At 40.4% G+C, this 26248-nt stretch overlaps 3 protein-coding genes across 4 annotated transcripts; 1 reads left to right on the top strand and 2 right to left on the bottom strand.

Annotated features, from left to right (window-relative positions):
* Nucleotides 1–1131: 1131 nt before the first annotated feature.
* On the top strand, nt 1132–3743 carry LOC115670353 (transcription factor MYB64-like). The gene is made up of 3 exons (XM_030591608.2): nt 1132–1580; nt 1748–1874; nt 2856–3743. The coding sequence occupies exons 1-3, from the start codon at nt 1132–1134 to the stop codon at nt 3681–3683; spliced, it is 1404 nt and encodes a 467-aa protein (XP_030447468.1). The 3' UTR covers nt 3684–3743.
* Nucleotides 3744–13672: 9929 nt separating this feature from the next.
* Nucleotides 13673–17901, bottom strand: LOC115670482 (GDP-mannose transporter GONST2-like). Of its 2 annotated transcripts, XM_030591773.2 has the most exons (10): nt 17806–17901; nt 17053–17265; nt 16637–16847; nt 16351–16490; nt 16048–16177; nt 15169–15267; nt 14823–14977; nt 14617–14733; nt 14139–14236; nt 13673–14053 (listed from the first exon to the last, which is right to left on the bottom strand). In XM_030591773.2, the coding sequence occupies exons 2-10, from the start codon at nt 17262–17264 to the stop codon at nt 14010–14012; spliced, it is 1206 nt and encodes a 401-aa protein (XP_030447633.2). In that variant the 5' UTR covers nt 17265; nt 17806–17901; the 3' UTR covers nt 13673–14009. The 2 variants fall into 2 exon arrangements, with proteins under 2 accessions (XP_030447633.2, XP_056176060.1); XM_056320085.1 differs by lacking the exon at nt 17806–17901 and having other exon boundaries at nt 16637–16950; nt 17053–17183.
* A 5802-nt stretch (nt 17902–23703) lies between these two features.
* Nucleotides 23704–25469, bottom strand: LOC115670436 (uncharacterized). The gene has a single exon (XM_030591713.2). The coding sequence runs from the start codon at nt 25255–25257 to the stop codon at nt 24109–24111; it is 1149 nt and encodes a 382-aa protein (XP_030447573.2). The 5' UTR covers nt 25258–25469; the 3' UTR covers nt 23704–24108.
* Between the last annotated feature and the right edge of the window lie 779 nt (nt 25470–26248).

Genomic DNA, 26248 nt, shown 5'->3' with positions numbered 1-26248 from the left:
CAGCCACGCATAGATGACCCGTTATTATTTCTTTTTGAAGTTATGCGATTCCTTTTTGATTGGTCGTTCTCTCAATTCGATGTTGGCTTAGAACATATTTGAGATTCCTATCCTCATATCTTGCCAATAGAACCATCGCAATTCCAAAGGCGCATTTAGTAGCCCCTACTACGTATTAAAAGCCAGCTTAAAGTTCTCCCCAATTTCCTTTTCCCTTCTATTCACAAATTAACCCTTTAATTGCAAAATTGACTATGATCACTCCCATTTCTTTTATGTTTGACCCCCGCATGGCTTTAACATACCAAACTTAACCTCCTAGAACTCAACCAAAGAGTCGAGCCGGTTTGCAAGAAAGTTAAAAAAAAAAAAAAGCACAAAAGAGCCAGTTTTGTATTTTTCTATAAAAAATAATTTGTAAGTTATTTGAGGTTTTAAAAAATTCCGGAAAAAAAAACATATGTGATTTTAGATGCTGACATAACATATTTTTGAAAATGGGTATATCCCGCATTAAATAATAACCTAATTTCATACTCCGAAGCTAAATAATAAGCTAAAAGTTAAAAAAAATCAAATGCCAAATCAGATACTCAAATTAGACTAATGAGAAGTAGGACATTCATTAAAATTGGAACTTGGCAATTCTTATCCAGCCTTAGACTGGTCAAATCGAATATGTGGTGCTCAAGCTCAAGCAAGATAACTTTCCATATCTACACCCCTTTTAATTTTTTTCCCTATATTGCAAATGAATTAATTAATGACACATTATTAGGGACTTTAATGACGAACCCATTAATCCCTCCACCTCTCTCTTTCTAGTTTTGCCTGAGTGAGGAAGCTTAGGAGTTACATCAGCTCGAGAATGTCGAACCGTCGGATCGTCGACGAGATCGACGGCTATTAACCCACCAAGGCTAATCACAAGCCCAAGCATGAGCAATTTTTGTTTATATACCTTTGTGCGTAGCTCATTTTAAGGATTTTTTAGGAGCAAGATAGGTTTAACAAAAAAAAAAACAAAGGGCGTCACCAACCTTCCCAAAATCAAGCGAATTCTCACGCCTAAGAGTAAATACTCCTTCCTTTATTTCAGCATTCTCATTCTTTCCTTCAAGCTTTTCTCTCATGGAAGGAGCTGGAGACAAGCCCTCTTTAAATCGTCCTTGCCTGCCATTCAAAGCTCTAGAGAGCTTCTTATGGAGCCAAGCACACATCTCCGACCACCAAGCGAGTTGTCACGAGAACACGAAGCAAACGGAAGAGAACTCCGCTCCGTTCGGTAATGCGTCGAGTGGGTTTGCTTTGGTCAATCATGGCCATCTCGCGGGCGATGCGATCTCGTGGCAAGGTCACCCGGACGTCGAGGCGAGCTTTGCTGACGGTCTGATCATGGATGCCGGTTCCTACGGGAACAACTGGGTGGTGGCGAATGAGCCAAACCCTAGAGAGGGTGCGAGAGATGATCGAGTGGTCAAAGTGCCGGGGAAGAGCAAGAAGTTGGCGACGGGGAAGAGAGTCAAAAGAGGGTCTCATGCGACTCTCATCAAAGGACAGTGGACCGAAGAAGAGGACAGGTTTTTATTCCTTCTTTTCTTTCATCTTGGATGGATATGTAATCTCTCCTTTTAGTTTCAATCTTTCTTTTTTTCTGCAAAAGAACTTGGGTGTGAAGCATTTTAGCCTTTGTTAGGGTTTGGTTTTTCATGTCTATGAATTCGCGTGCGTTCTGATGTTTGTGAAGAAAACTGGTGAGCTTGGTGAAGCAATATGGAGTGAGAAAATGGGCGCAGATTGCTGAGAAGTTGGCTGGTCGAGCCGGCAAGCAGTGTCGCGAAAGATGGCACAATCATTTGCGACCAGACATCAAGGTTCTCTCTCTCTCTCTCTCTCTCTCTCTCTCTCTCTCTCTCTCTCTCTCTCTCTCTCTCTCTCTCTCTCTCTATCGAAGCATCTGGTACTAATTTCACACTTGTTCTTCCGATTCTTCTTCCAAGTCTATGATCTGTATCAGCCCATGCTGAACTGTTTCCCCAGAATTTAGGTTTTGCTTCAGATTTTTATCACGAAGCTGTTTTGCACATACACCACTTTGTCGTTGTTGTTATATCCGTCGTTTTATATCGAAGATGAGAGTGTCTCGTTCTAAGCAATGATATAAAGAACTAGGTTGAACCCAGAAACACATGGGAATTTGTTTCGTTCGATCACTGCAGAACTTTAATTTATCGTTGGAAATAAAAATAAAAAATTTAATCTTGCTTATCATCTTGCAGTTTGATAAAAATTACATGAAAAAAAATAGGGAAGAATTTACGTCCAAGACCCAGATCGTATATCATGTGAAGCTTTCATCGATCCTTCTTCAGTTGATAACGGAACGTCTCACGCCTGTTTCCTCCCTCTTTCCCTCACTTTGAGAGACATTTTCAAATACAAAAATGTTTTCTAGCGGTCGACTTTCTGGTGCTTGTTCTGACAACGCCAACCGTACTTTGATTCCACCCCTCTTTTTCCCCAACACACCGTCATTTTTCATGTGAATTTGAATAATAATATGCAGCACTCCAGCCCATCGTCTCTCTCTCTAAACGTTCTGATTTAGGCTCAAAGTTTCTCACAATCTGAAAGATTAGCTCTAGATATTCAACGGATCCAAAGTTCACCCACATACCCTCTCAAACAAAAACAAAGAAAACCACTTGGGTCGTTACAAAGTTGCCAGTGTGACCTTAATTCCTGCGAGAGAGAGAGAGAGAGAGATTTCAAATGGCTTCTTTTGACCGGATTTTACTCGTGTTTTGCCTCTCACATAGTTTCTGGTTCCAAATGTCATGCGATGTGTGAAATAGAAGGACAGCTGGTGCGAGGAAGAGGAGAAAATACTGGTGGGGGCTCACGAGGAGGTCGGCAACAGGTGGGCTGAGATCGCCAAACGCATCCCAGGCCGCACTGAGAACGCCATCAAGAACCACTGGAACGCCACCAAACGCCGCCAGAATTCCCGGCGGACGAAGCTCGGCCTCCACGGCGGTCAGCACCACAACACCACTCAAAGCGGTGGCAAGAACAGTAATAACAATAACAATAACAAGCCACATTCTTCCGTCCTTGAAGACTACATCAGGAGCAAGAACCTCCACAACACCGCCACCGCCGCACAAGCACAGGCCAAGAAAGCTGGACCTAGCCCCACTGAATGCAATGACCCGCCAAAGCAGCAGTTCCATTTCTTCCTTCCGGAGCTGTCGGAGACGTATGACGATGAGGTGCGTTTCATGCAGAAGTTCTTCCCGGCCAGCAACTACGGCGACAACCGGCTGCAGCTAGGCGATGTGACTGGGAAAGACCGCCTTATAGACAGGCCGAGCATGGTGGTTCACACCGACAACATGATTGAAGCAACTGGTGATCAAGTGAGTCCCGCCACCAACGCCAAGAGCCTCCTGATGAACAATCCTGACCTCTATCTGTCTTCCTTGTTGAACGGGGTGGATTATCACTCGTCTTGCTCTTCTTCCAATTCGGTTGGGTATCACTGTGGCTATGGCTATGACTACAATGGTGCGAGCGGAGGGACGGCGGTGGCAACTGATCAGGCCTTCACGCCATACGGTGGGAGAGAGATGGATCTGATAGAGATGGTGTCTTCCTCTCAAGTTTCCCAGGGTAGCAATTAGCATGCATGAAGCGCACTGCGCTAGGGTTTCTGAGGGTCGCTAAGCTTTTGGGTCGACATGCGTGTGGTCAATACTTCTGGTTTAATTTCTTTTTCTGTTTTGTTGATGATTTGTAGAGTTATAGAGAACTAATCTGTGAGTTTGAACAAATGATCTAATTTCTTGGTTTGAGCATCGTTTGGCTAAAAAATATGTGTTGCTTCTATCACAGAGTTTGACATAGCGCTGAGGGTATTCAAACCAACATTACAATGAAAAGAACTTTAGCTCTAGATTAATTTGTGTGATTTTAGCCACATATTATCAAAACAACATATACAAATAATTTGTGTGATTTAGCTATATCTTCTGTTGGCCGTTTGTGTACTTCATTTTTGTATCAATACTATAGTCCTAATTACGACAACGCAGCATAAAGAGAAAGGTATAAGAGTTGCGTAGTCACTTGATTTTTGCATACACCCTCCATTAGATGATTGACATAAGATAATTTTGTGGAAACATTTTCTACGTACAAAAAAAAATTAATTCCATCCACTCTCACTCCTTGTCCTTGATATTTCCATAATTCAATGAGAAAATTCGATTCATAGGAAACCATAATAGAGATATAACGCTTAACAGCTTCACAATGATTTAGGAAATCAAAGTTATCAAGGTGGAACTAGAAAGAGAAAGATTTTTGAATTTAAGTAATGTTCAACGAAAAGGAAAATGCCAGGCTTAGCCACAGATTAGTTAAAACAATAAAAGAAAAACTTATACTTGGTGCATGTGTGACCGCGGAGTTTAAATTTAGAAACTCCTCCATAGTAATTAAGATACCAATAAAAAAAATGGTATGCATCACCCTAGGAGCTACGTATTCAAATTTTTGCAGGGACGACAATTGGAAAACTAAAAATAGTTTCAACTTTCAACTTTCCTTCGTCACAATAACAAAAGAAAAAGAAAGAGGAAAAATTTCAAGATCGAGCCCATTTTCTTAAAAGAACATGAGTTGCACTTATTTAAGTGCACCATCAACCACTGGGGGCTTGCCCAGTGGCCACCATTCTCGGGTGGGGAGCTCGAAACTCCCCTCCTCCGAATAGCTTGATTTATCGGTTAATGAGGTTTCTCCATAAGGGCCCGCTAGGTAGGGGTGAGCGCGGTTCCAGGGTAGAACCGGGAACCGGAGAACCGGACCCGGTGGATCCGGTTCGGTTCCAGGTTCCATGGACAGAGGGTCCGGTTCCCAGTTCCACATTTTTAGGAACCGGAACCCGGAACCGCAACCGAAACATTAACTTAGTATTTAGAAACCCTAATTCCCAAATGCTCCCTTCTCCTCCTGAATCACACCCGATCCTCCATCATCGTCCCTCCAAAGCTCCCTCCTGCTTCCGCTTCTGCCTCGCTCCTTGCTCCCGCTTCCGCTTCGCCTCGCCCTCGCTCCCGCTTCCATACTCTCCAGCTTCGACCCCGCTTTCAAGAACCATGCTTTCTCGCCTATAGATTCGAAAGGAAGCACTTTCGCTCTCAGTGGCCTCTCCGTCTTGGTTTCGAGCCATTGGAACAAGCTTCCGCAAGACCGTAGAAGAAAGATCCGAAGCTCCGGGAGCCGGAGACTTCCCTTTTCTCTTGCTCCAAGGGCTGTTCTGTTTCGGATTTTACCCATCTTCTTGCTGATTCTTGAGGTGACCCAAATGTTTTTAAGTGTTGGGTGTCACTGATTTAAGTCGAGGTACGGAATGTAGATCTTTTCGGTTGCTGAACTGCAAATTTTGGTGCTTGTCTATGGTTTTGTGGGTCTGTTTGTTTTGATTTGAGATTTGCTTCTGGGAGTTTTGGGCTTGCTGTTCTTGGTGATTCTAGCTGGTTTAAGAGGTCAGTTAAAGCTCAAAACTTCCTAGTCCTTAATTGAGAGCTGCAACTCCGAAGTGAAGTGGGTTTGCAAGAATTTTTGCTTGAGATGTGAGTGAATGGAAACTCAAGAATGCGGAGGCAATTATATGTTGGTTTCAATTGGCAGTTCACGAATTGTATGAGCACAATTGGCTCGGGATGGTGTCCTTTTCGAAACGTGATTTTTCCTTTTCGATGTTGTTCGGTTGTAGTTCGGATTAGGTAAGCAATCAAATCTTGGTGTGGGTACTGGATTGAGCTACTCCTGGTGGTACTGGAGGTGTCAAGACTATTGAGATCAGTGGAAATTAGCCATTGATTTCTTCCAGTGGAACAACTGTATAATTAAGAGCCTATGCGGCATTGGCTTCTTTTGTTTGAGTCTTTAGAACTTTTGCCTTGTCTTGTTCCTTATTTGGCTTTTGAAGTCTGTTGGTGTTGTTGATGCCCGTGCAGACACTGTATTTGAAGTGCTTTCAAACCTTGAGCGCCAGCGGAGATATGAGTAAGCTTCATAATTTTTCTGTATAGTGCCATTGCCTTATATATGGCTCAGCTCATCTATTATATCCGCAGGTGGGACCCATTCACTAGTGATCTGGAGTTGGTAGAATCTTATGATGGACACTATGATGTTGTTTATGGGACATATGATCCAAAATACCTCACCAGGTAAGGTAGATACAAGATAGACCTGTCTTCGTTTTCTTTATCACTGAGCGGTGTTATGGCGTTGTGATTCCAAAGATCTTATATCCCTATCATTTATTCATATTTGTGTTTAAGAACATGCAACTGGAGTGATACAATTGTCTTAATAATTAATTTTTGTGTTGCTGTTGAGGAAACGGTGTAGAAACTTATTTTAGATAAAATTCTCTGGACTGAGTGATTTATGACAATGTTCGCTTAATTCCTACCCTGTAATTCTTTAAATCTTATTTGATCAAAGGCTCATGTCCATACTTCTATTGTCTTTCCAGTTTGATCTTTCTGAAGTTTTAAATCTCAAACATAATCTTTTTGCCATTTTAAAATTAGAATGTCTTGCTCTTACAATTTATACAATGTCCGTGTTTCACATTTTACTAATTGATCAGCCAAGACTGAAAAGATCTTATATGTTTTGGTACTCCTACAGCGATAAAAGAAACTTATGCCACATCGAGAAACTCCTTTCATACATCTAGTTCTTGGCTGTACATAGTACTGTGAAGTATATGTGTGCAAACATGTGCCTATTGTCACATCAGGGCATTGTGTATGTATCATTAAGATGATCTAATATTGCGTTTATTTTCGTTTTGTTTAATTCAAAACGAAATTAAAAAAAAAAAGAACTTGTTGGAATCTGGAACCGACCCTGGAATCTGTGACAGGGTAGGTTCCGGGTTCCTCATTTTGAGGAACCTGTACCCGAGGGTAGGTTCCAGGTTCCAGGCGGAACCTACCCGGAACCTGGAACCGCTCACCCCTACCGCTAGGAGCCCGCCAGCTCTCATCGTAAGGGAGTTTCAATTTCCAAAAATACAATTGGCATACCATAAAAAAAAGTACACCCCCAAAGTCGACCATCTCGATTCAACCGACCACGCGATGGCCCCGTGCTCATATGTCGTAATTTCTCTACAAAGTGTCTGAAATACAAAACTTTAAAAGCTTCCAATTGCTCACTGAGATTTATTCCTTTGAGATCCCGTGGTTACAATAAATCCCCAAAACTTTATGTATTCTTTAACCTTTAGCATTTATTATGGTTTCTTGGAGGGATGTTTTTTTTTTTTTTTGGTAACGAGGATCCGCCACTATTCCCCGGGGACGAGCCCGCACAGGTAATCGGGGCGCCTATACCTCGGGGGAGACCAGCCCAGCAACCCACCGCCAGGGCCCCCCACTTAAATTAAGGAACCGAGCGGGGATTCGAACCCGGAACCTCTAAGGAGGAAAGGAAAGCGCCCACCAACTCAGCCATGCACAGGTGGTTCTTGGAGGGATGTTGATTATTCGATATTTAAAAAAAAAAGGAAATCCCATATGAGCCAAAATTGAAAAATTGAACTTGCATCCAATAAGTACCTTATTTCAACTTTGTTAACCTATACAATATTAACACCGACTTTGTTAATAAGTGTCCTAAGTAACTTGTCAATAGGGATGGAAGCAGGACCGGTTTGAGACGGCTAACCTCATCTCGAACCCATCTGGTTAAGCTTTTATTACTTCCCATACCTATCCTAATCCCATTCTAGATTTTGATATAAAATCCCAAACCCGCCTCACTGATGTAGTAGAGTATCGGTCGAGTACTTGCAATTTGCTATATTACTAAAACAAACTAAACACGTAATAAACCACATCAAATTTGCAAATACAAACATTTATTTAAAACTCATATTTTGCAGGTCTTCAATTAGAAAAAAAAATACAAAAGTACAAAATATAATATTAAAAATGTTAAGACCAAGGATCATGAAAATGTGAAACAATCATAACATGTGAAATCAGACTTGAAATAGTGGCTGATACTGAAAACATTAGTCTACAATTCAATATCTAAAAGGATTAGAAAAAATAAACAAGTCACCTTAGTTGTTTACATAAATGATTTATGGAGTTGTACTTTTGAGTTTACCCATAAGGTAAATCTCGAAAACGTGTTCAATCCTAATACCATTGAAATAATTATGTATGTTTACTGAATGACCTAAGGATTATCAAGGAAATAAAGGCATTTTAGTAATTAATACATATCAGGTTCAATATGAGTTTCCCTGTCATGAAAGCCTGAACTCATCCCAACCCCGCTAGAATTCTTTAGCAGTTGACCCCAACCACCTTATCTTAGTAATTGATACATTTAGGGCGTGAATAATAACCATTTTGTTTCTGTCCAGAACTAGTTTTCTGTTCCCGGAAACAGATTTGGAACAGAAACCCGTTTGGTAATGCAATTTCATTTTTCTATTTCTGGAACAACTTTTTGTTCCAGAACTGGTTCTGGACCAAAAATCAGAACAAAAAAAAGTAGGTTTTCTGTTTCTGAACGAGAAATGAAAATCATTTTTAAAAGAACCTGTATTCTCTCTTCAAAACATATCTCTTCCTAAATTTGGCCCCGGTTAATTCCCGGCGGGAAAATAAAAAAATTCTAAAAAAAATTAGAAAAATCATAAAAAATTAGAAAAATCAGAAAAAATAAAAAAAATTAATAAATTTTTTTTAGAAAATCCGGAAAATTTCTAAAAATCTCAAAAAAAATTTCAGAAAATCCATAAAAATTCATAAAAATTTCCAGAAAATAAAATAAAAAGTCAAATTTCGGGAAAATAGGAAATTTGGTGAATTTTTTCAAAAAAAAATCAAAATATAAAAAATTTCAAAACTTCACAAGATGGCTTAGAATACTTGTGGCCACCCACTTTGAGTGAAATTTTAAATTTTTGAGGTGCCCAAATGGTATTTTTGAAGACTCTTTAGTTTAGGAATTTAAAAGGGGTTTTAACCCCTAAAAAACCCTGAAAGGGGTTTAACCCCAAAAGGGGTTCTAAAAAAATGGATTTCTATTTCGGAAAATAGAAATTTGTATTGTTATCAAACAGGTTTCTGTTCCAGGAAATAGAAATTTTATGCTGTTATCAAACGGGTTTCTGTTCCAGAAATAGAAATTTTTTGTCGTTATCAAACGGGTTTCTTTTCTCAGAAACTCGTCCTGGAAACAGAAACAGAATGGTTATCATTCGCGCCCTTAGGGATTGGCAAGTGGCTACCCATCGGGCATCTCGATTTCATTTCTACTTGTTAAACATCCAAATAAGGAGAATTGGTTAAATGCATCGTCTCTCCCGTGTTATATGTAATTATTGGCTATCAAACCTTTCTTTTTTAGGTATTCTCATTCGCAAGACCCTAGCACAGTAGATTCTTGCATGTTTTTTAAATTAATTTATTTGGGACAATTATTGTTGCAGAAGGTAAGCAATTGAACAATAAAATAAACAAAATGAGGAAATAAATCATACACCATATTTACGTTGTTTAATCAGTGTGATCTACATCCATGTGAGAGCAATACAGAATTCTACTATATATCAAGTAATACAACGGAGATTACAATAACACTCAAATAACTCAAATACTTTCAGTGTTTTCTAGCCCTCAATTACTACCAATAACTCACACAGTATTTAGCCATCATAATTCTTCGCAAAATAATCTCTCAATCTTACGTAAGAATTACATAAAATCTTAACGCAAGATTTTCACTGTTTCAAACACTCGGTGTGTAATTCACGAACACAAGCACCTCTTACATACTCTTCACAAAGAAATCACACTTCTTATATAGACAGGAATTCGATGCAATATGAAACTTCTTTTTAAGAAATATTTTCCAACTAAGAAACCATTCAACTAGAAACTAACTCAAATTATGAAACCTACTTAAATTAGGAAAGTTTCCTTTTCGAACTCAAACTTAAGACATATTTTCAACAATCTCTACCTGTGCTCAACATTTGAGTGGAGTCACAATTGCTTCTTTGAAAATCGAAACTTTACTGCTACTCTCCCACAACCCCACATGGGCTTAACCGCCATAGACATTTTTCAAGTCAAGCCATGCTGAAACTTTGGCATAACTGTGTACCTCATCAAAACACCAACTCCACATGCACCTTTTTATACTCCACAAAGATTCTCAAGTATAACCTCCTCTACCATAGATAAAGTAAAACCACTGTTACATCCATTTCTATCAGAAGATTAAACACCCACATTGTCAAACTCATCAGCTACAACAACTGTTAGTTCTATAGGCTTTACATCGCTACAAGCACCATATGTGTTTATTACCACGCTAGTACCCACTACCTTAGAAGTTTCTATTTGTAACTCCACCTTAGGCTGAACACCGTTCATATGCAAATAAGCACTACCGCAATCATTCCTAGCCAGAAAGACTAGCTCGTTAAATGTAACTTCTTTGTTGACAACAAATGAATTCAATTCAAGACGCTACAATCGATAGCTCCACTCACCTTGTGCATGACCTATGAATATGCACTTTATTGCAATCGCATCGAGCTTACCCATCACCGACTCGAACATAACACGGACAATCAAATATTCTAAGGATAGAACAATGAGCAACATTACCTGACCACATTTTTTCGGGAGTCCAACATCTAATCTAGTCGATAGGGATCAAATCACTAGGTAGCTCGCCTTATTAAGTGCATCCGCGAGAAATCTCCTAATTTTGCCAGTACTAGAGAGCAATTTATGGGCCGTCTCTAGTAATGTTCTGATTATCAATTCTACAACCTATTGTGGTACTAGTGCGATGTCTCATTGTGCCTTTCTACATGCAAAATTCGTTTAATTACTCTAAATAGAACTCCATGCTACTATCAATCCACACATGTTCCAGTATTCTTTTCGATCAAAACTCTCAACTGCCTAATCCTGGCAATAGTATCAAACTTGTGCTTCAGCACAAACACCAAAGTCTTTCTTGAGTAGTCATCCACAACTATTAGCATATATTTGGTACTCTTCTTAAAAAAAAACTGCGACAACTTGCGACCAACCCAGTGAATCAACTCTGCAATCTCTGTGGTTTCTCCGATAGTCGAGCTGAACTACACTTTCCCTCATTGATGTAAGTCATAGCACTAGCATACATATAACTTATGAGTAATATAATTACACAATAAATTCCTTTCACTTATATCTTTAGGCTTCTCTCGCCAATTTGCCCCATGTATGTCACAATTCAGATTCTCGAACTGGTGCATCCAACGTCTCCGCGGCGAAATTCGTCACCGTCTCACCTTGAAGCTCATACAGGTCACTATATTTAATTCTTCTCATTATCACCACGGTACCTTGAACAACCTTCGAAACTCCACATTCTGAAGTATACCAACACTCAGCTGAATCTAAGGTATTCTAGGAATAAGATTCTTCTTCAATTATGGAACATGCCTCACTTTAGTCGATATCATCATGATATTATACATTATAATCTAACGTCCCAACACCCACAACATTTACACTCACATTGTTAGCCAACTACACTTATTACTATTCATGCATTAATAAGTAGTAAACCAGTTTTTATTCAGTGCAGCGCAAATTGAACAACTAGAATCCATAATTCATCCATCCATAATCAGCATTATTCTAATTCCTTTACCCTATTCATTCTTTAGTTTTAGGTAATTTCTTCTAAGATACCCCATCTTGCCACAACATCACCGGTCCTAAACTGACTGCGCCTGTTCATGTTCGCACTACTCTTGCTAACACGATTACTAGTTCTTCTTTTAGCTTCACCTACTAAAATAAGTTCACTGGATGCTCTCCTACGAATGTCTTCACTCATAATCAAATCGCGAAACCCCATCAACTGTCTAGCTTGTTGACCTTGAGGAATTACTAACAACAGTAACAGTAGTATTTCAACTATCAGACAATGAACACGATATAATCAAAGCATATACCTCATCTTCAAAGCCAATATCACTGAACTCAATTGGCTAACGGCCACATTAAATTCAGTGATATGATCAATAACCAATGCACCTTCGCCCATCACTAAGTTAAACAGATGCGCAATAAGTAGACTTTTTTTTATTGTAGAGGGCTTCTCGTACATGTCTGACATGGCTTTTATCAAACCCATGGTAGTATTCTCTTTCACGATGTTAAACGCGAGATTACAAGTCAACTTTAGCTTAATAATACTCAGCGTTTGTCTATCTAGCAAATTCCAATTAGCTTGCTTCATCGAGCCTAAATTCCAATTAGCTTGTTTCTCCCGAAACAAGAGTAGCATATTGCTCTTATAAAGATAATTCTCAATTTGCATCTTTCATAAACAAAATCCTTCACATTAAATCTATTGATTTTCACTTTTCCTTTTTCTGTGACCATCTATTTGCTTTAACTCAGTCAAACCTGGCTCTGATACCAATTGTTACGGAAGGTAAGCGATCGAACAATAAAGTAAACATAATAAAAAATAAATCAAATGTTAAATTTCATAATTCAGTCGGTATGACTTACATCCACGAAGAGAGTAGCACATGATTTCACTATAAGCGAAGCAACATAATGGAAATTACAACCACAATCGAGTAATTCAAGCATTATCAGCTTTTCCTATCCCCCAATTACACTTAATAATCCACACAATGTTTAGCCCTCACAATTTCATGCGAAATAATCTCTTAATCTCACAAAAGAATTAGATAAAATCTTAACACAAGATTTTTACGGCTTCAAACACTCATGATGTAATTCACAAGCACAAGCTTCTCTTGGATACTCTTCACAAAGCAATTCCTCTTCTTACATAGACAAAACTTAGATCCAAAATAGGATACCTCTTTTTAAGAAACCTTCTTAAACTAGAAATCAACTCAAATTAGGAAACCTACTTGAACTAGGAAAATTCCTTTTTCGGGCTCAAACTTGAGGCATATTTTCAACAATTGCAATAAGTAACTCATTGTAACAACTGGATGTATTCGTAATTTGCCGAGAGATGAGTTGGCTGGCTTACTGCCACTTCAGATTTCTGTTTGCGCTCATCTAACTTTTAAACTTTTTCCCCCCTTTATTAAATACCTCAGGTATGAAATTATAGCGATAAAGTGTTCGAATGTAATTGCTCGTGTTTTTCACTTCATGTAGTCCCTGAACGTGCAGTCACATAATGTGGTGCTCTTCCAACTCTTAATTATCAACCAACGGTCCAAGCCTTCCCTTGTAGTCATTTTAACCATGTAGGTGTAACATCAAAATCTTTAACATGTTGATATTCGGAGATAAGCTTTAAGTTATGCGAGCTTGCTCGCATATCGAACAAGTATGGTCGGCGAAGATTGTAGTCGAGGTACGTGGTTGAGGAACAAACTAGTTCCTCTGCGATCCTGTTCCAGAAGTCCTGTTTGCTGAAACTCTGTCCTACGCGAGTCAAGTGATCATGCAAAATGATATTACAAGCGCACCCTAGGTTTGTTACAAATTTGTCACTCAAGAGGCAATATAAAATGTCGTCAAGATTGTACTGAAGCCAAGGTTGATGACAAGTCGAGAGCACTGAATAGTCGAATTGAAGAATACCGCATTAGCACAGCTCTGATACAAAATTCCATGGGAAAGCTATTCTTTGGGGAAAAAATCGCTTTGCTGCTATTTGCCTAGATTGCCAATGATACAACACGGATGCAAACTGTTATTTTGCCTCTGGTCAACGGAGATCATACTCACTTCAGAAGCGGAATACCTGAACCTCTTAGAAAACAAAACTGCCCTGAATTATGGAAACATTGAAAAAATCATCATCGTGTGCAGAACCTCTGCTTGTTCATCCATTAGGAGATCCATATCAGCCAGAATTAGTTTCCTTCATAGAGTGCCTAGGTTTTGCGATCAAGACATTTTGGCCCTTGCAAAAAATATTCCGGCAAATAGACCTGGAACAAAGATTCCGTGTGAGATGATTTATATTCAGCAAGTGAGCAAATTTAGCATTGAGTTTGGAGTAATTTCAGTGATTACCAAATAGAATACTGAAAAAGTTGGGTACACTTAGTGGAACCTTGAACACAAGTAGACCAGCGATAGAGATGGGAATCTTGTTTAAGGAACCCACCAGACTGCAAAAGAATACAAGACACATAAGTCATTCTAAAACGCACGGCAGTTTAGTTGTGCTGCATAAAAAGATAACACCTCTTGAGTGATACGAGATATCCAATAAATACTTAAAACAGGTGTACTGAGAAATCCATGGAGACTAATTTAAGGTAGAGAGTGAGTTGAATTTATTGACAAATCTATGACCCAAGGCCAAGGACTAGTTATTGGGAGCGATAACTGCTATACTCAAGCAGAACATGTAAAGGACGCAGCCCGTAATCCTCTAACCTTTTCAAATAGTTCTATCTAATTACTTGATTGTACAATTGCAATGGTGAATTGGACATCATCAAGAGAAACTTTCCACCTAATTGCAAGTCCCACCATGATAAAGTACCTGTAAGTGGTTGGCCCAGTTTGATGCAGAAACCACATAGAGGTAAAGCTAATGGCGAGTCCAAACAATCCACTAGCTGTCGCAACAACCCAAAACATGGGCATTCTTATTACGTCCCTGTATATCCCCAAACATGTGAGATAAGGTAACAATAGCTTTGAAAGAGATTGTATGTAAGCTGAAGTGGTGAAACAGTAGATCTTTACGTATTTACTATGTACTGCCATTCACCAAAGAGTAGGATAGAGAAGACGGCGAAAGGTAGAGATAATAAATTATTCAGCAAGACCATTGAGACTTCATTGAGAGATCCAGATCTTGTGAATTGTTTAGCTTTGTCCATCACCCGACGCAGAGTGAGCTGTGACAAATACAAATGTAGCATGTTGATTAGAAAGTGATGCAGAGATGCCAAAATGGATCTGTGCCAGACAAGTACTGTTTTGATACTCCTTCCACCAAACTAACAATTCAAAAACAATCTTCTGAAAAATCACTAATTTGACTAGTAAGATTGAGAATGAGCCAATGGAGCAAGGAAAAATTACGTACCGAATAACTTGCTGTAAAAACACAATTTAAGAATTGCCATGCGTAGCCCACCGAATCAAAGGAGAGGTCAGTGATACCACCAGTGATAGCAGAGATTATCTGCAGTAATAGATACATTTAGCACCCATAGCTCGATCTCTACATCCATGAAGCGGGAAATGAGAAGGTAGAAGTTTATGTAGTGTTACTATGATGCAGACAGAATTACGAGATTGTTATGCTGCAGTACCTTTGTGCAAAGTTCAAATTAAGAGCCATTTACATATAGCCCTCAAACCTCAAAGCAGAAAAAAATGGTGGATTGAAAAACTAATTTACATCAACAATCTTTAGGCCTATCCTTTAGATGCCCTGAAAGAAGAGAATGAGGTCCGTCTATAGTCCAGTGTTTCAGTTACGGCAATTTTCTCAACGTGGGATGATTTTCTCAACATGGATTAGTAACCTTGTACAAGTCATCTAGAAACTTTCCAAACAGATCAAGTCATGATCACGGGACCATTGAAGAACTCTGACGATGTGATTACAAGAAGACCTTCTCAAGTTTCTGCTGTCCCGAAAAGAGCAAGATAATAAAGAGATATTTCGACAGTTGCAAATTTCGAGGGAACAATGTCTAATCATACAGAAGTATAATTTACTGGTAAGCTGCTTCATGCTCGAGCCTTTTCCTAAGGCATTTGGTGTTTCATAATCGAAGTATTATAAGCCAAAAAAAATGAAACTGATCCATATGTCATCCAGATTACATCAGGTTCAAGGAAAGATTGAGAAAACGAGGGGTTTCCTAACCATATAAAATTTTAGCAGGTGGATTAGGAAATGGTTCAAGAACATATTTACATGTGCGACTGAGGAGAAGTGGAAGAGGACCATTACCATTAGAAACATAGCAATCCAAACCTTCTGGTTCTGGTGCTTCCGGAATATATACAATTCACCAATTGCTGTCAGAATATTTGTTACATTCTTCAAAATTGTCACCATTGCAATGTTTATATATCTCAAACTGAAGAGGAAATGCAAGAGAGTATTAAATATATTATTTTCAAATACATCCCATCCAGGGGAATAACAAAAGACAGAAACGAAAATGAGCTTTTGCTTTCATTAACATCCTCCAAACTTGGGTTCCAGGTCTACCTTATGAAACTACAATTGCACAAACTATTGTTGACGTACCTATACATGCCTGAAACAAGCATGCCAATGAAGATAATATTCACAGGGAGCCAGACCCTAATGAGCTTCCAATTGAGCTTTTCCACTGAAACTACTCCGAATAGACCCAGGACAGCTACAATTACCGAACTAATCAAATTCTGCAGTCAAGTCATGCAAAACTCAGTTTCTCAAATCACTGGCCATAATCGAGGAGTAGATAACAATACATACATTCAGGATAATAACCCCCAGAACTCATTTAATAGTATATGGCGAGAATACTTGAAAGGAAGAGATAACATACTTGATAAAACATCAAACTTATTCCAGCCTCGAAGTTATAACTTGATAGGACAACTTTGTTTAGCAATATCATACTGCAAGAGGAAATGCAGTAAGCTGTTCCAGATACCAGAGGTCCAGATCTTCTTGCTGATCCATTCTCACGCTTTGCACCATCATGAATTGGAAGGCTGATACTTTCACTCATAGCTGCTCGGTTCCCTCTAAAAAACCTGCTTAGTGCTTATGCTAAGTAATTAGATTGTGTTCTGTCTGTATCTATAAGCTGTCTGAGGCTTAAACGTTATTTCTCTATGTAAAATTGCAATTCATTCACTGCATGGAAGGGTTTCAGATTAGCAGCAATTGGCTGGACACATCAAATATAAACTTTGAGAGCAACAGGGTAGCTAAATCCAGTGAGAGATGTTATCCTACCGGTCATGAATTGATCTATGTTCTTTGTTGGACACGGTGCCGTTAGTTGATCTCAATCCTTGCTTTTCAGCATCATCTACCATCCTGAATGCTAAATTACTTCTTGCACCTGATGACGCCACTTCTCCATCTAAATGGCTTATCTCGTGCTCCTCATAGCCGTGACGGTTGATGGCATCTAATTTGAAATCAGATGGCATGCCAGGCTGCATGCTGAAGAAAGTGGAGGTTAATTTTCATAAGAGGACAATAGAAGGTGTGAGGAAAAGCTATTGATTCCGAAATGGGTTCTAAATTATCGCCAAGTTCTATACAACTCCGCTACCAATGCCGAGTGGAAAGAAACTCTGAAGATGTCAGCTAAAATTAGAAACAAGAAGAGTCTTGCCATGAGACGATTTCAAGGAACTAATGGGTATCCATCTAAATATGTATATTGGAGATGAAACATAAGTAGGACAACTCTAATCCTTTCCTTCATTTGCTTTTGCTTTTTGGCACAGTCAAAACGACGGCATTAAATTGGAACAGGGAAAAATCGTCCCTGCCTGAGCCCCCCCAATTTTCAACTGATCTCATCCTATCAGATTCCGTTTTCTCCAAAATGAAACGACCAAGCTCAATAAAACAAAACTGATTCGAGCTCTCAAATTGCGCAAACACAAGTAAGAGAAAAAGGGAAGGAAAAAAAAACCCAGTAACCAAGCAATCAAAGAGCAATGGACCAACACGAAATGAACCTGAAGCACGTACATGGTGAACCGCGGGGACGAAAGTATCACGTGAAGTCCGAAAGCGTTTCTCCAGAAACCAACAGCAGAGCAACTCCACCCCACACACACACGCACACACACAAAAGGATGCAATAATGCGCGCAGAGCAGGACTCCAAAGCGATCGTTTTAAAGAGAGAGCGGAGAAGCGGAAAGCATGCGCCAACTGTAGTAGGCAAAATAATCACCAGGGCGATAATGCAGAATGCGTGACGAAGCGAGATCTTTCCCGGGAGCACGCAAAGGGCATAGGGAGAGAGAGAGAGAGAGAGAGAGAGAGAGCTGTAAAGATGAAAGCTTCGAAGGGTGACAACAAGAGTAAATGAGGAACGGAGTGCGAGAGAGGGGGACGGATCGGACTGTCGGTGATCATCCAGGAGTTCAAAAAAAGGGAAAGAAAGAAAGAATAGGCGGGCCGGAACACAAGTCTCGAGGTCGCAAAAGTCAAATCCACCGTCAATGGCGGCCATTCCACGTTATTCTTCTCCCCGCTCCTGCTCGCTTCGAGATTGGGGAAGAAGAAGAAGATGATGATGATGATGGTGATGATGGAGGCGGAGGAGGAGGAGGTGGTCAAAGGCTTCGCGAGGTGTCGTTCTGCGAATCGGACGCGTACCTGCGAATCGGAAGGAGGAAAAGGAAAACTGCAAAGGAGCAGCAATGCCGAGCGGGAGATCTTCGAAGCCAGCTTTTTGCGCGGAAAATAAGGTGGGCCCCGATATTATATTATAAAATATCGAATAATGTCGGGAGCAACAGTATCGTAAAAACCGATGATAATTTCACGCATCGCTTTGGTTATTCAATTCTGAAAAATCAAATTTTATTTTTCCAAGGTAAAAAATTTTAAGGGATAATGACACTGACATTCTCTGAACTTTGACTCAATATGCAATTTGGTTCATGAATTTTTAATTTGTTCAATGAGTCCCTGAACTTTATGCTAATGTTCGATGTGACCCCTTAACTTTTAATTTGTTCAATGTTATCCCTCAATTCAGTCCCTGAACTATATGAAAATGTTTAATGTAGTCCCTAAACTTAAATTAATGGAAATGACTGCATTGAACATTTTCATATAGTTCAGGGACTGAATTGAACATGTACCAAAAGTTCATGGATGACATTGAACAAATTAAAAGTTCATGGACTGTTTGTGTCATTTTTCCAACTTTTAAAGATAATGACATAAATTGTCTCTAAATTTTGGCATAATGTGCAATGTGGTCCTTGAATTTTTAAATTATTTAATGTTGTCCTTGAATTTTTGTTACATATTCAATTTAGTTCCTAACGGTAGAACCTAGAATCTACCCATCAAAACTGGTTCCTAAATTTGTGGAACCTCCAATCGACCATGTATACTCTAGAACTTGGAACCTATTATGCCACAGGTTACGAAGCCGGTTCCAGGATCTACCCGGGTTTCACTTGTATTCTTTATTGAACAATTGCAGTGAATCATCACCTTTAATGACCACATTTTGTTGCTCCAATATACTGACCATAACTCATATTTAAATACAAGAAGAATATGAAACATTAACAAAGTAAAAGTATCAATCATTGATATCGCTAGAAATGGAAGCTCAAACTAATGGTTCCAGATTACATACTCATCATCGGAAGCCATGGAATACCGCAGGATTGTATGAAGACATAGAACAAAGACTTGTTCCATGGAATTGGAACCTAACCGTTGAGACCGATTCCCCAATTTTTGGAACCTGAAACCTACCCTGCATACCCTGAAACTTTAAATTAGAGGGATCGGTTCGATTCCCGATTCTACCCTGGAACTATGGTCACCCCTACCTAGACTACGTGAAAATGTTCAATCTTGTTCCTACATTTGAATTACTGGAATGAAAGTATTGAACATTTTCCTATATTTCAGTGACTAAATTGAATACGTATCAAAAGTCCAGAGATCACATTAGACAAATTAGAAGTCTAGAGACCATTTGTGTCGTTATCCCAAACTTTTAAGACATGTCTAAGGAACAAGTCTTGAGTGCTTCCAAGCCAATAACTAAATAAACTAAAATTTTATCTAACAATCGAAAACTTAAAAGATTACCATAAATTTTGTTTTTTTGCGTTTAAAAAATAACGTCATATTGTGAATGAGCGAAGAAGAAGATAAAAAAAATGCGTAACCATATGGTTGATATTAAAAATTCCTTATTTTTTATTGTAAAATCATGTAAATACAAATTGAAATCGAATGTACATAATAAAAATAGCATTGCTAGAGAATGCTGTCTTGTAGTCAACTTTAGTTCGTACAAAGTCAAAGATTTTGAATTCGAGTCCTCATGCTTCTTGGGATCAGATTTTTCCATGCTCTTATTTGTCTTCCCTATTATACATTTCCACGTTTTAATCTCGAGTCAAAATCTAGCTCATTGTGAGAAATTTTGAAGTGTTTATTTCTGAGGGTTAATATCACAAAAAATTCCAAACTAGTACATACGTGACAACTTTATCCCGAATTAATTTTTTGACCACGAAAAACCCTAAATTGGTATATATGTGACAAATGACCCAAAATTAATTTTTTGACAAAAAAACCCAAAACCGGTACACTTGTGACAAATATACCCTCCATTAAATTGGATTTATACAACGAAAAATCATAAATTTGTAAACATGTGACAAACGGAGGGGTAAAACCCTAAATTGGTACACTTATCAACTGTCACGTGTCATCCAACTCAACGATTTGACAGTAAAATTTAACGAAAAATAATGAAAGGTAAATTTGTCACAGGTCTACCAGTATGGAGTTTTTGGTGGTCGAAAAATTAATTTTTGATAAATTTATCACATGTATATCAATTTAAGGTTTTTCGTGATATTAATCCTAAATATTAAACCAAGTCTTCATTAGAATAGTTATCAGTACCCCTTAAAAAAAAAGTCAAATTTTGCTTCCTCTGCTTTTAATGTCGCGGTTTCGGCTCGCTTGATTGATTATTAGCACTTGAGAAGCTTCTGAATTTTATTTGTATTGTATTGCACCATGCTCCACGTGGCTTCGCTTAGATGGGAATCACAAAGTCCAATTCATCCAACTATATACTCATTTGAAAGCATACCAAACATATATTTTTTTTCTAAGCAAGAATATTACGTATGTACATAATCAAAACAAGAGTCTACAAAGCAAGCAACGCTAATGAAACAAGGTGAGCAATAATAGACCTAGAAGAGGGAGTGATGATCATCCCGAGCTGGATTACGTACCGTGGATCGGAGGTTAATAATTAGTACTAGATCAGTCCAATGCCGTGCTGGGCCGGACTTTGGGTATCCGTATGAACTGCTGAGCACAAGAGTGCAGCCAAAGTGACGAGCCAGTGCCGCCGCAGCCGGTGACCCCGAGAAGATCGATTCGAAGGACATTGCGTTTGCACTTGTCTATGCACATGCGTCCTCGGAACATCTAGATAAGATGCACATTCACTCCAAAAAGTGTTCTAGGGTTGAGAACGGTTACCACCAAACCGAACTAAACGGGACTTGAACTGTCGGCTCAATTCGGTCCGATCCGATCTTTTCCATACCGTCATACAAAACTGTCTTTCTACGAATTAAGTTGCTGTGTTTTCCGAACCGGAGACCTACATGTAAGCTAACCATTGCTGTTACAATCGAACTTTGCTGTATCATGCAGCTTTTATCACTGTATTCTATCTGTGTAGAAACGGGACATAAATCTTTAAGGATTGCTTTGTCGTCTCTTACGTGAGAGGGGAGCTGCTTGATACGAATGGCGCAACCGAAAGCATACTCCGACAGCTTATCTTTAGTCGTGTCGTGCAGGATATGCACATTTAGAAAGGAGAGAATCTTGGGAGATAGAGATGGATGGATGGGAATTGAACTGACCTAATCCCATCGCCGAATGGCTCCAATTTAGGTGGGACGATTGTCGACTCAACCGCTCACGCCCTCCATTCAATTATTTTCGATCCATCTCATTGGGACCCCCTTTTAATTATTCGACCGACACCTGAAAAATTCATTACTCTATGGCTTTCCCTAACATGACTTATGCAATATTACGTCTAAGCTCAATAAGTAAACGTTTCGATCGGAGGAGATGCGAATGAAATTCTTCGCGTGAGCATCCAAACGGCCATTTTTGTCGCATGAAGGGACCTCTCGCAGCCCCGAATTCCGGTCGGGGCCGTGATAAGTATAGCCCTCGTCGCTCTCACGCCCAACGCCACTTTACCCTCTACTTATAAATTTACTAATTTTACATACCGAGTTTATCTCATCCTCCTTTGCCACGTCCACTGGCATGTACACTCATTTTACCATCTTCATCTTTCGTAAATCGACGTGACATCGTTCGTCAAGTCATAGATCTAGACCCTTCCTAAGCCAATACCCATGTCCTAACAACTGCATCCAGCTTATACATCCTTTCCTAAACCGTAAATGGTTAGACAGTCATGTCCTATTATACTCATTCGGGTCGAGTTGTGGAAGCAATGCATTCATTTTAAATAATCTATGCCTTGCTCTACTAACTACCGGCCAACCACAGCGATTACACTTTTGAGATTAGCAATAGAGTTAGCCTTAAGTGCGTTCGATTCTCGTCTTCTTTTTCACCTACATTCATGATGAATTTGGTACGCCCTTGGTATAATCAATGTTTATTTATACACTAAGTAGCTTGGTATATATAAATTATGTGGGCTGCATGCTTCGCATGCATGCGCCAAAAGGCCTTGAATACGCCACTCAGATAAAAATAAAAGCTTGAGTGGGCCATTCTTCTCTCGTCCTATCCAATCACACGGTGGAGGTCACACAGCCCAGCTCTTTGCGAACAATGATGAACATTGAGCATAGGCATGGAAACCGACTAGACTATATATTTAGAGAAATTACCCGATGAAGCAAAGAGAAGAATCTTGAGGACCCATGTCCCTCTTTTTTGGATTTGATGCGAGTTCCAATATCTTTTTTACTAATCTAGAGGCATAGACCTGAAGACTCAACTGTCGAAAGATTTATAAATTACTCTATAAGTCTCGTTAACCGGTTAAGTCCAAATCTTTTACTTGTACAGATGGCCCGAATCAAAAACACGTAGCTGGTAGGACTTAAAAAGGTGGCCTCCGGTTCTCGAGCTGGAAATCTCCCGACGCCTCAATATCCAGCGCCAACCCTGTTTTCCGCCTTCTTCCTACAGTTTTTTTTTTCGATTTATTTCTTTTATTTTGTCAAAAAAGTCTTGTGGTTCTCTATTATTACTAGAAACACTTTCATAGTAGAACATCGTATGGCATAATCTTCTTTTTCGATTAAAAGAATTATGATTGTGCTAGTTACTTCATGTGAGATGGCAGGACGATGGACCGACAAAAAGTTTTGCGGATGTTTAATGCTGTTGGACAGTGGGGGCGGCAATGGTGATGGTTCTTGTAGACCGTGCTACAAATAATGAACTCAAGAAATTAATTTGCGTTATTTTCCAATTATAACTCTTTCTTTTTCTCAAAATCCAAGTGTAATCATCTTATTTTCCAAGTATAATCTTACTCTACACGGGGAAGTATGTCCCCCTGTCCAGTTTAGGCTTAGACACCAAGATAATTTCTCCTTAAAATTAGAAGTAAATACAAGTACGAGTGAATTAATCAAGTAAACTGGTCATTCCCATTTGGGCATCTAAGATGCATTATTCTAGAGATTTCACAAACTGAGTGCTCGTGCGACCCTTATTAAGCAAATAAACATGAGAAGTTTCGGTTTTTAGCACGCCCATTGGATCATATATACAATTAATATTCTGAAAATCGATAATATTCGATACTCAAGACGTCAAATAGACAGAATCACAAAGACTCGTCCTCTTATCAAGCTCATTGGATCACTAATTTACCTTTTAATTCTTTGCATATATATACACATTATATATTTAAGCAGAGTTGTTACACAACCAAAACTTCTCTAGCTCGGTAGCTCCCACCTAATCTCCCACTACACAGATATTAACTCAACCGTCAACCGCTTCCCAAATCTCTAATTGATGATAAACAAAGAAAAAAACAAAAAAGACGAAGAAGAAATTCTCTAATCCATACCTCTTCACACACACACTGGCATGGCATGGCATGGCATGGCATGATGTTAATGAGTAACGATACCCTTACCCAACACACCCACATGCATCAAACTCATGCAAACTCAAAAAGAGAGCCGAGAAACTTTTTCCACGTCCCCGTAATTATTATGATTCCTAATTCCACACGGCTCGTTCACACGGTGTACACGATCACGAAGCAAGGGAGCACGGCCCTCGGATTGAAGACCAGCAGATCCTCGTCGTCCAACCTGGTGAGGGCCCCACTCCCTCCCCGCCCGACGACCGAGTCGTACCCCCCGCCCTCCTCCTTGTCCACCTCGTCCGCCTCGCACCCGACCCGCCCCGCCACGACCCGGCACACCAGCATGGCCCGCTTCACGTGCATGAACCCGAACTCCTCCAACACCTCGTCGGGGACCGTCGCGTGCGCCCTCCACCCGCTGGACAGCGTCGAGATGCCGTCCAGCTTCTTCGAGAAGCCCGACTTGATGATCCCGCACACGTTGCAGTACTGCTGGCTGCAGATGCTGGAGTTGCCGTCTTGCCCCAGGTCGCACGTGAATGTCGAGCAGTGGAACCGGAGGAGCTCGTTGCCGTCGGCGACGCACCGCTCGTCCCGCCGCATGGCGGCCCGGGCTGCCCGCGCCTTCACCGACTCGCGGTACTCCTCGAACCGGGACAGCACCCTCGGGCCGTGGTGGATCTTCAGGATCCGGAGTACCTTCAGGCCCCTGCCCGCGGGCCAGCCCGTCTGGAATATGATCTGGACAATGTTGCGGCCGGAGTCCTCGCCGATGAGCTCCGACACTGCGTGCCGCGTTGCGTGATGCTGCTCGAGCAGCTGCGACTTCGGGAAGACCTCGCCACAGGACGTGCAAGGGAAGATTGCGTCGCTGCGGAGGGGGAAGAACAGGTCGGCGGGGTCGGGCTCCGCTTGGAGGAGCGTCCCCGGCCTGGGCTTCTCGCCGGGTGGGGTCGAGGTGAGCTCCGCGAGGGCTTGAGCTTCCGGCGGCGGGACTAGGGAGGCTATGGATCGTTGGGAGTTTCGGGCGGAGGAGAGAGAGGGCGCTGGAAGGTGAGACGTTCGAGGTTTGGAGATGAGGATGCGCTTGAGGCATGACCAGGAGGAAGAGAGAGCTTTGCGGGGCTTGAAGAGGGAGACGGTCGGAGAGGCTTTGCGTTTCTTGGTGCTCGTGGCGGCGGCGGCGGAGGAGGAGGAGGAGGAGAAGATGAAGCAGCCGAGGTGTAGGAGGAGGAGGAGGAGGAGAGAGCGGAACTTGCTGAAGAAGGACGGCGAGGGTGATGATCCGAAGCTCGCCATCGTTTGCAGGGATTGGAGTCTCAGCTTTTCATGTGATCAGCGAGTCGCTTGCCAGTTGCAACTCCTGACCTCTGTGTTCTGTGTTCATGTCATGAGAAAGAGAGAGAGAGAGAGAGAGAGAGAGGTGTAAAGTGAATGATGGAAGAAGAAAGGGAAAGCAGAGAGTAAAGGAAAGGAAAAAGAAGGAAAAGGATGGAATGTAAAGGGGAGGGTGGTGGGGGCATGTTATGGAATGGAAGAATAAAGTTGAAAGGAGTAGGTGTAACGCAACTTCATGGCAGATTAGCATCCTCCTCACCCCCATAAAAAAAAATATTGCAATTAATAAGTCCTGTTGCTGAATAATGTATAACATTATTTACGAAGCGCGCCAAAATTGAGTACGCAAAAGCCTAGTTGTACTTTCTACTATAGATTTAATAATTGAGTGCACCTACTGGTTAAAAGTTTTTAAGGATTTGTACCGATTGAACATTGAGAGTTTGATTGCATTTGGTATGTATTGAGAATTTATGGTCCAATTTTCATCATTCTATTGACGACTAAAACCTTTGAGTCGGCAAATCCGTCGCATCCAAAGGAGGTGCGATGTGCCATGGCCACTAGGAAAGTTCGGTCAATACCGTTCAAGCCTGTATGATACGGAGTAAAGCTAATGGGAAAAGAGAGAGGGAGAGACCTTCCATGTTTGGGTTGCAACAAAGGGAGATTAATGCAAAGTTGGGCGACGCCATAATGAGGTCGACGACTCGATGATTGAGAGAGAGAGAGAGAGAGGGAGGCACCTCAATATTGTCTAATAATGGCGATGCACGACGGCATGTAACAACCAATTAACATCCATCAACGAGCGATATACTGCGAGGTGCGATAGTTTAAGAGGTGACAAAAGGATACGGTGAAGAGAGAGGGTCGATGAGCAAGAGGCTATGGAATCTTAATAAGTTATCTGGATTTTCTCCGGTTTTTTTCTATTTGTAACATTTGTATA

This window comes from Syzygium oleosum, unplaced genomic scaffold (genome assembly GCF_021117445.2).
Source record: "Syzygium oleosum isolate NSW1041296 unplaced genomic scaffold, Sole_v2.1 Sole_v2.19, whole genome shotgun sequence".
NCBI lineage: Eukaryota > Viridiplantae > Streptophyta > Magnoliopsida > Myrtales > Myrtaceae > Syzygium > Syzygium oleosum.
This window is presented reverse-complemented; position numbering and strand designations above follow the sequence as displayed.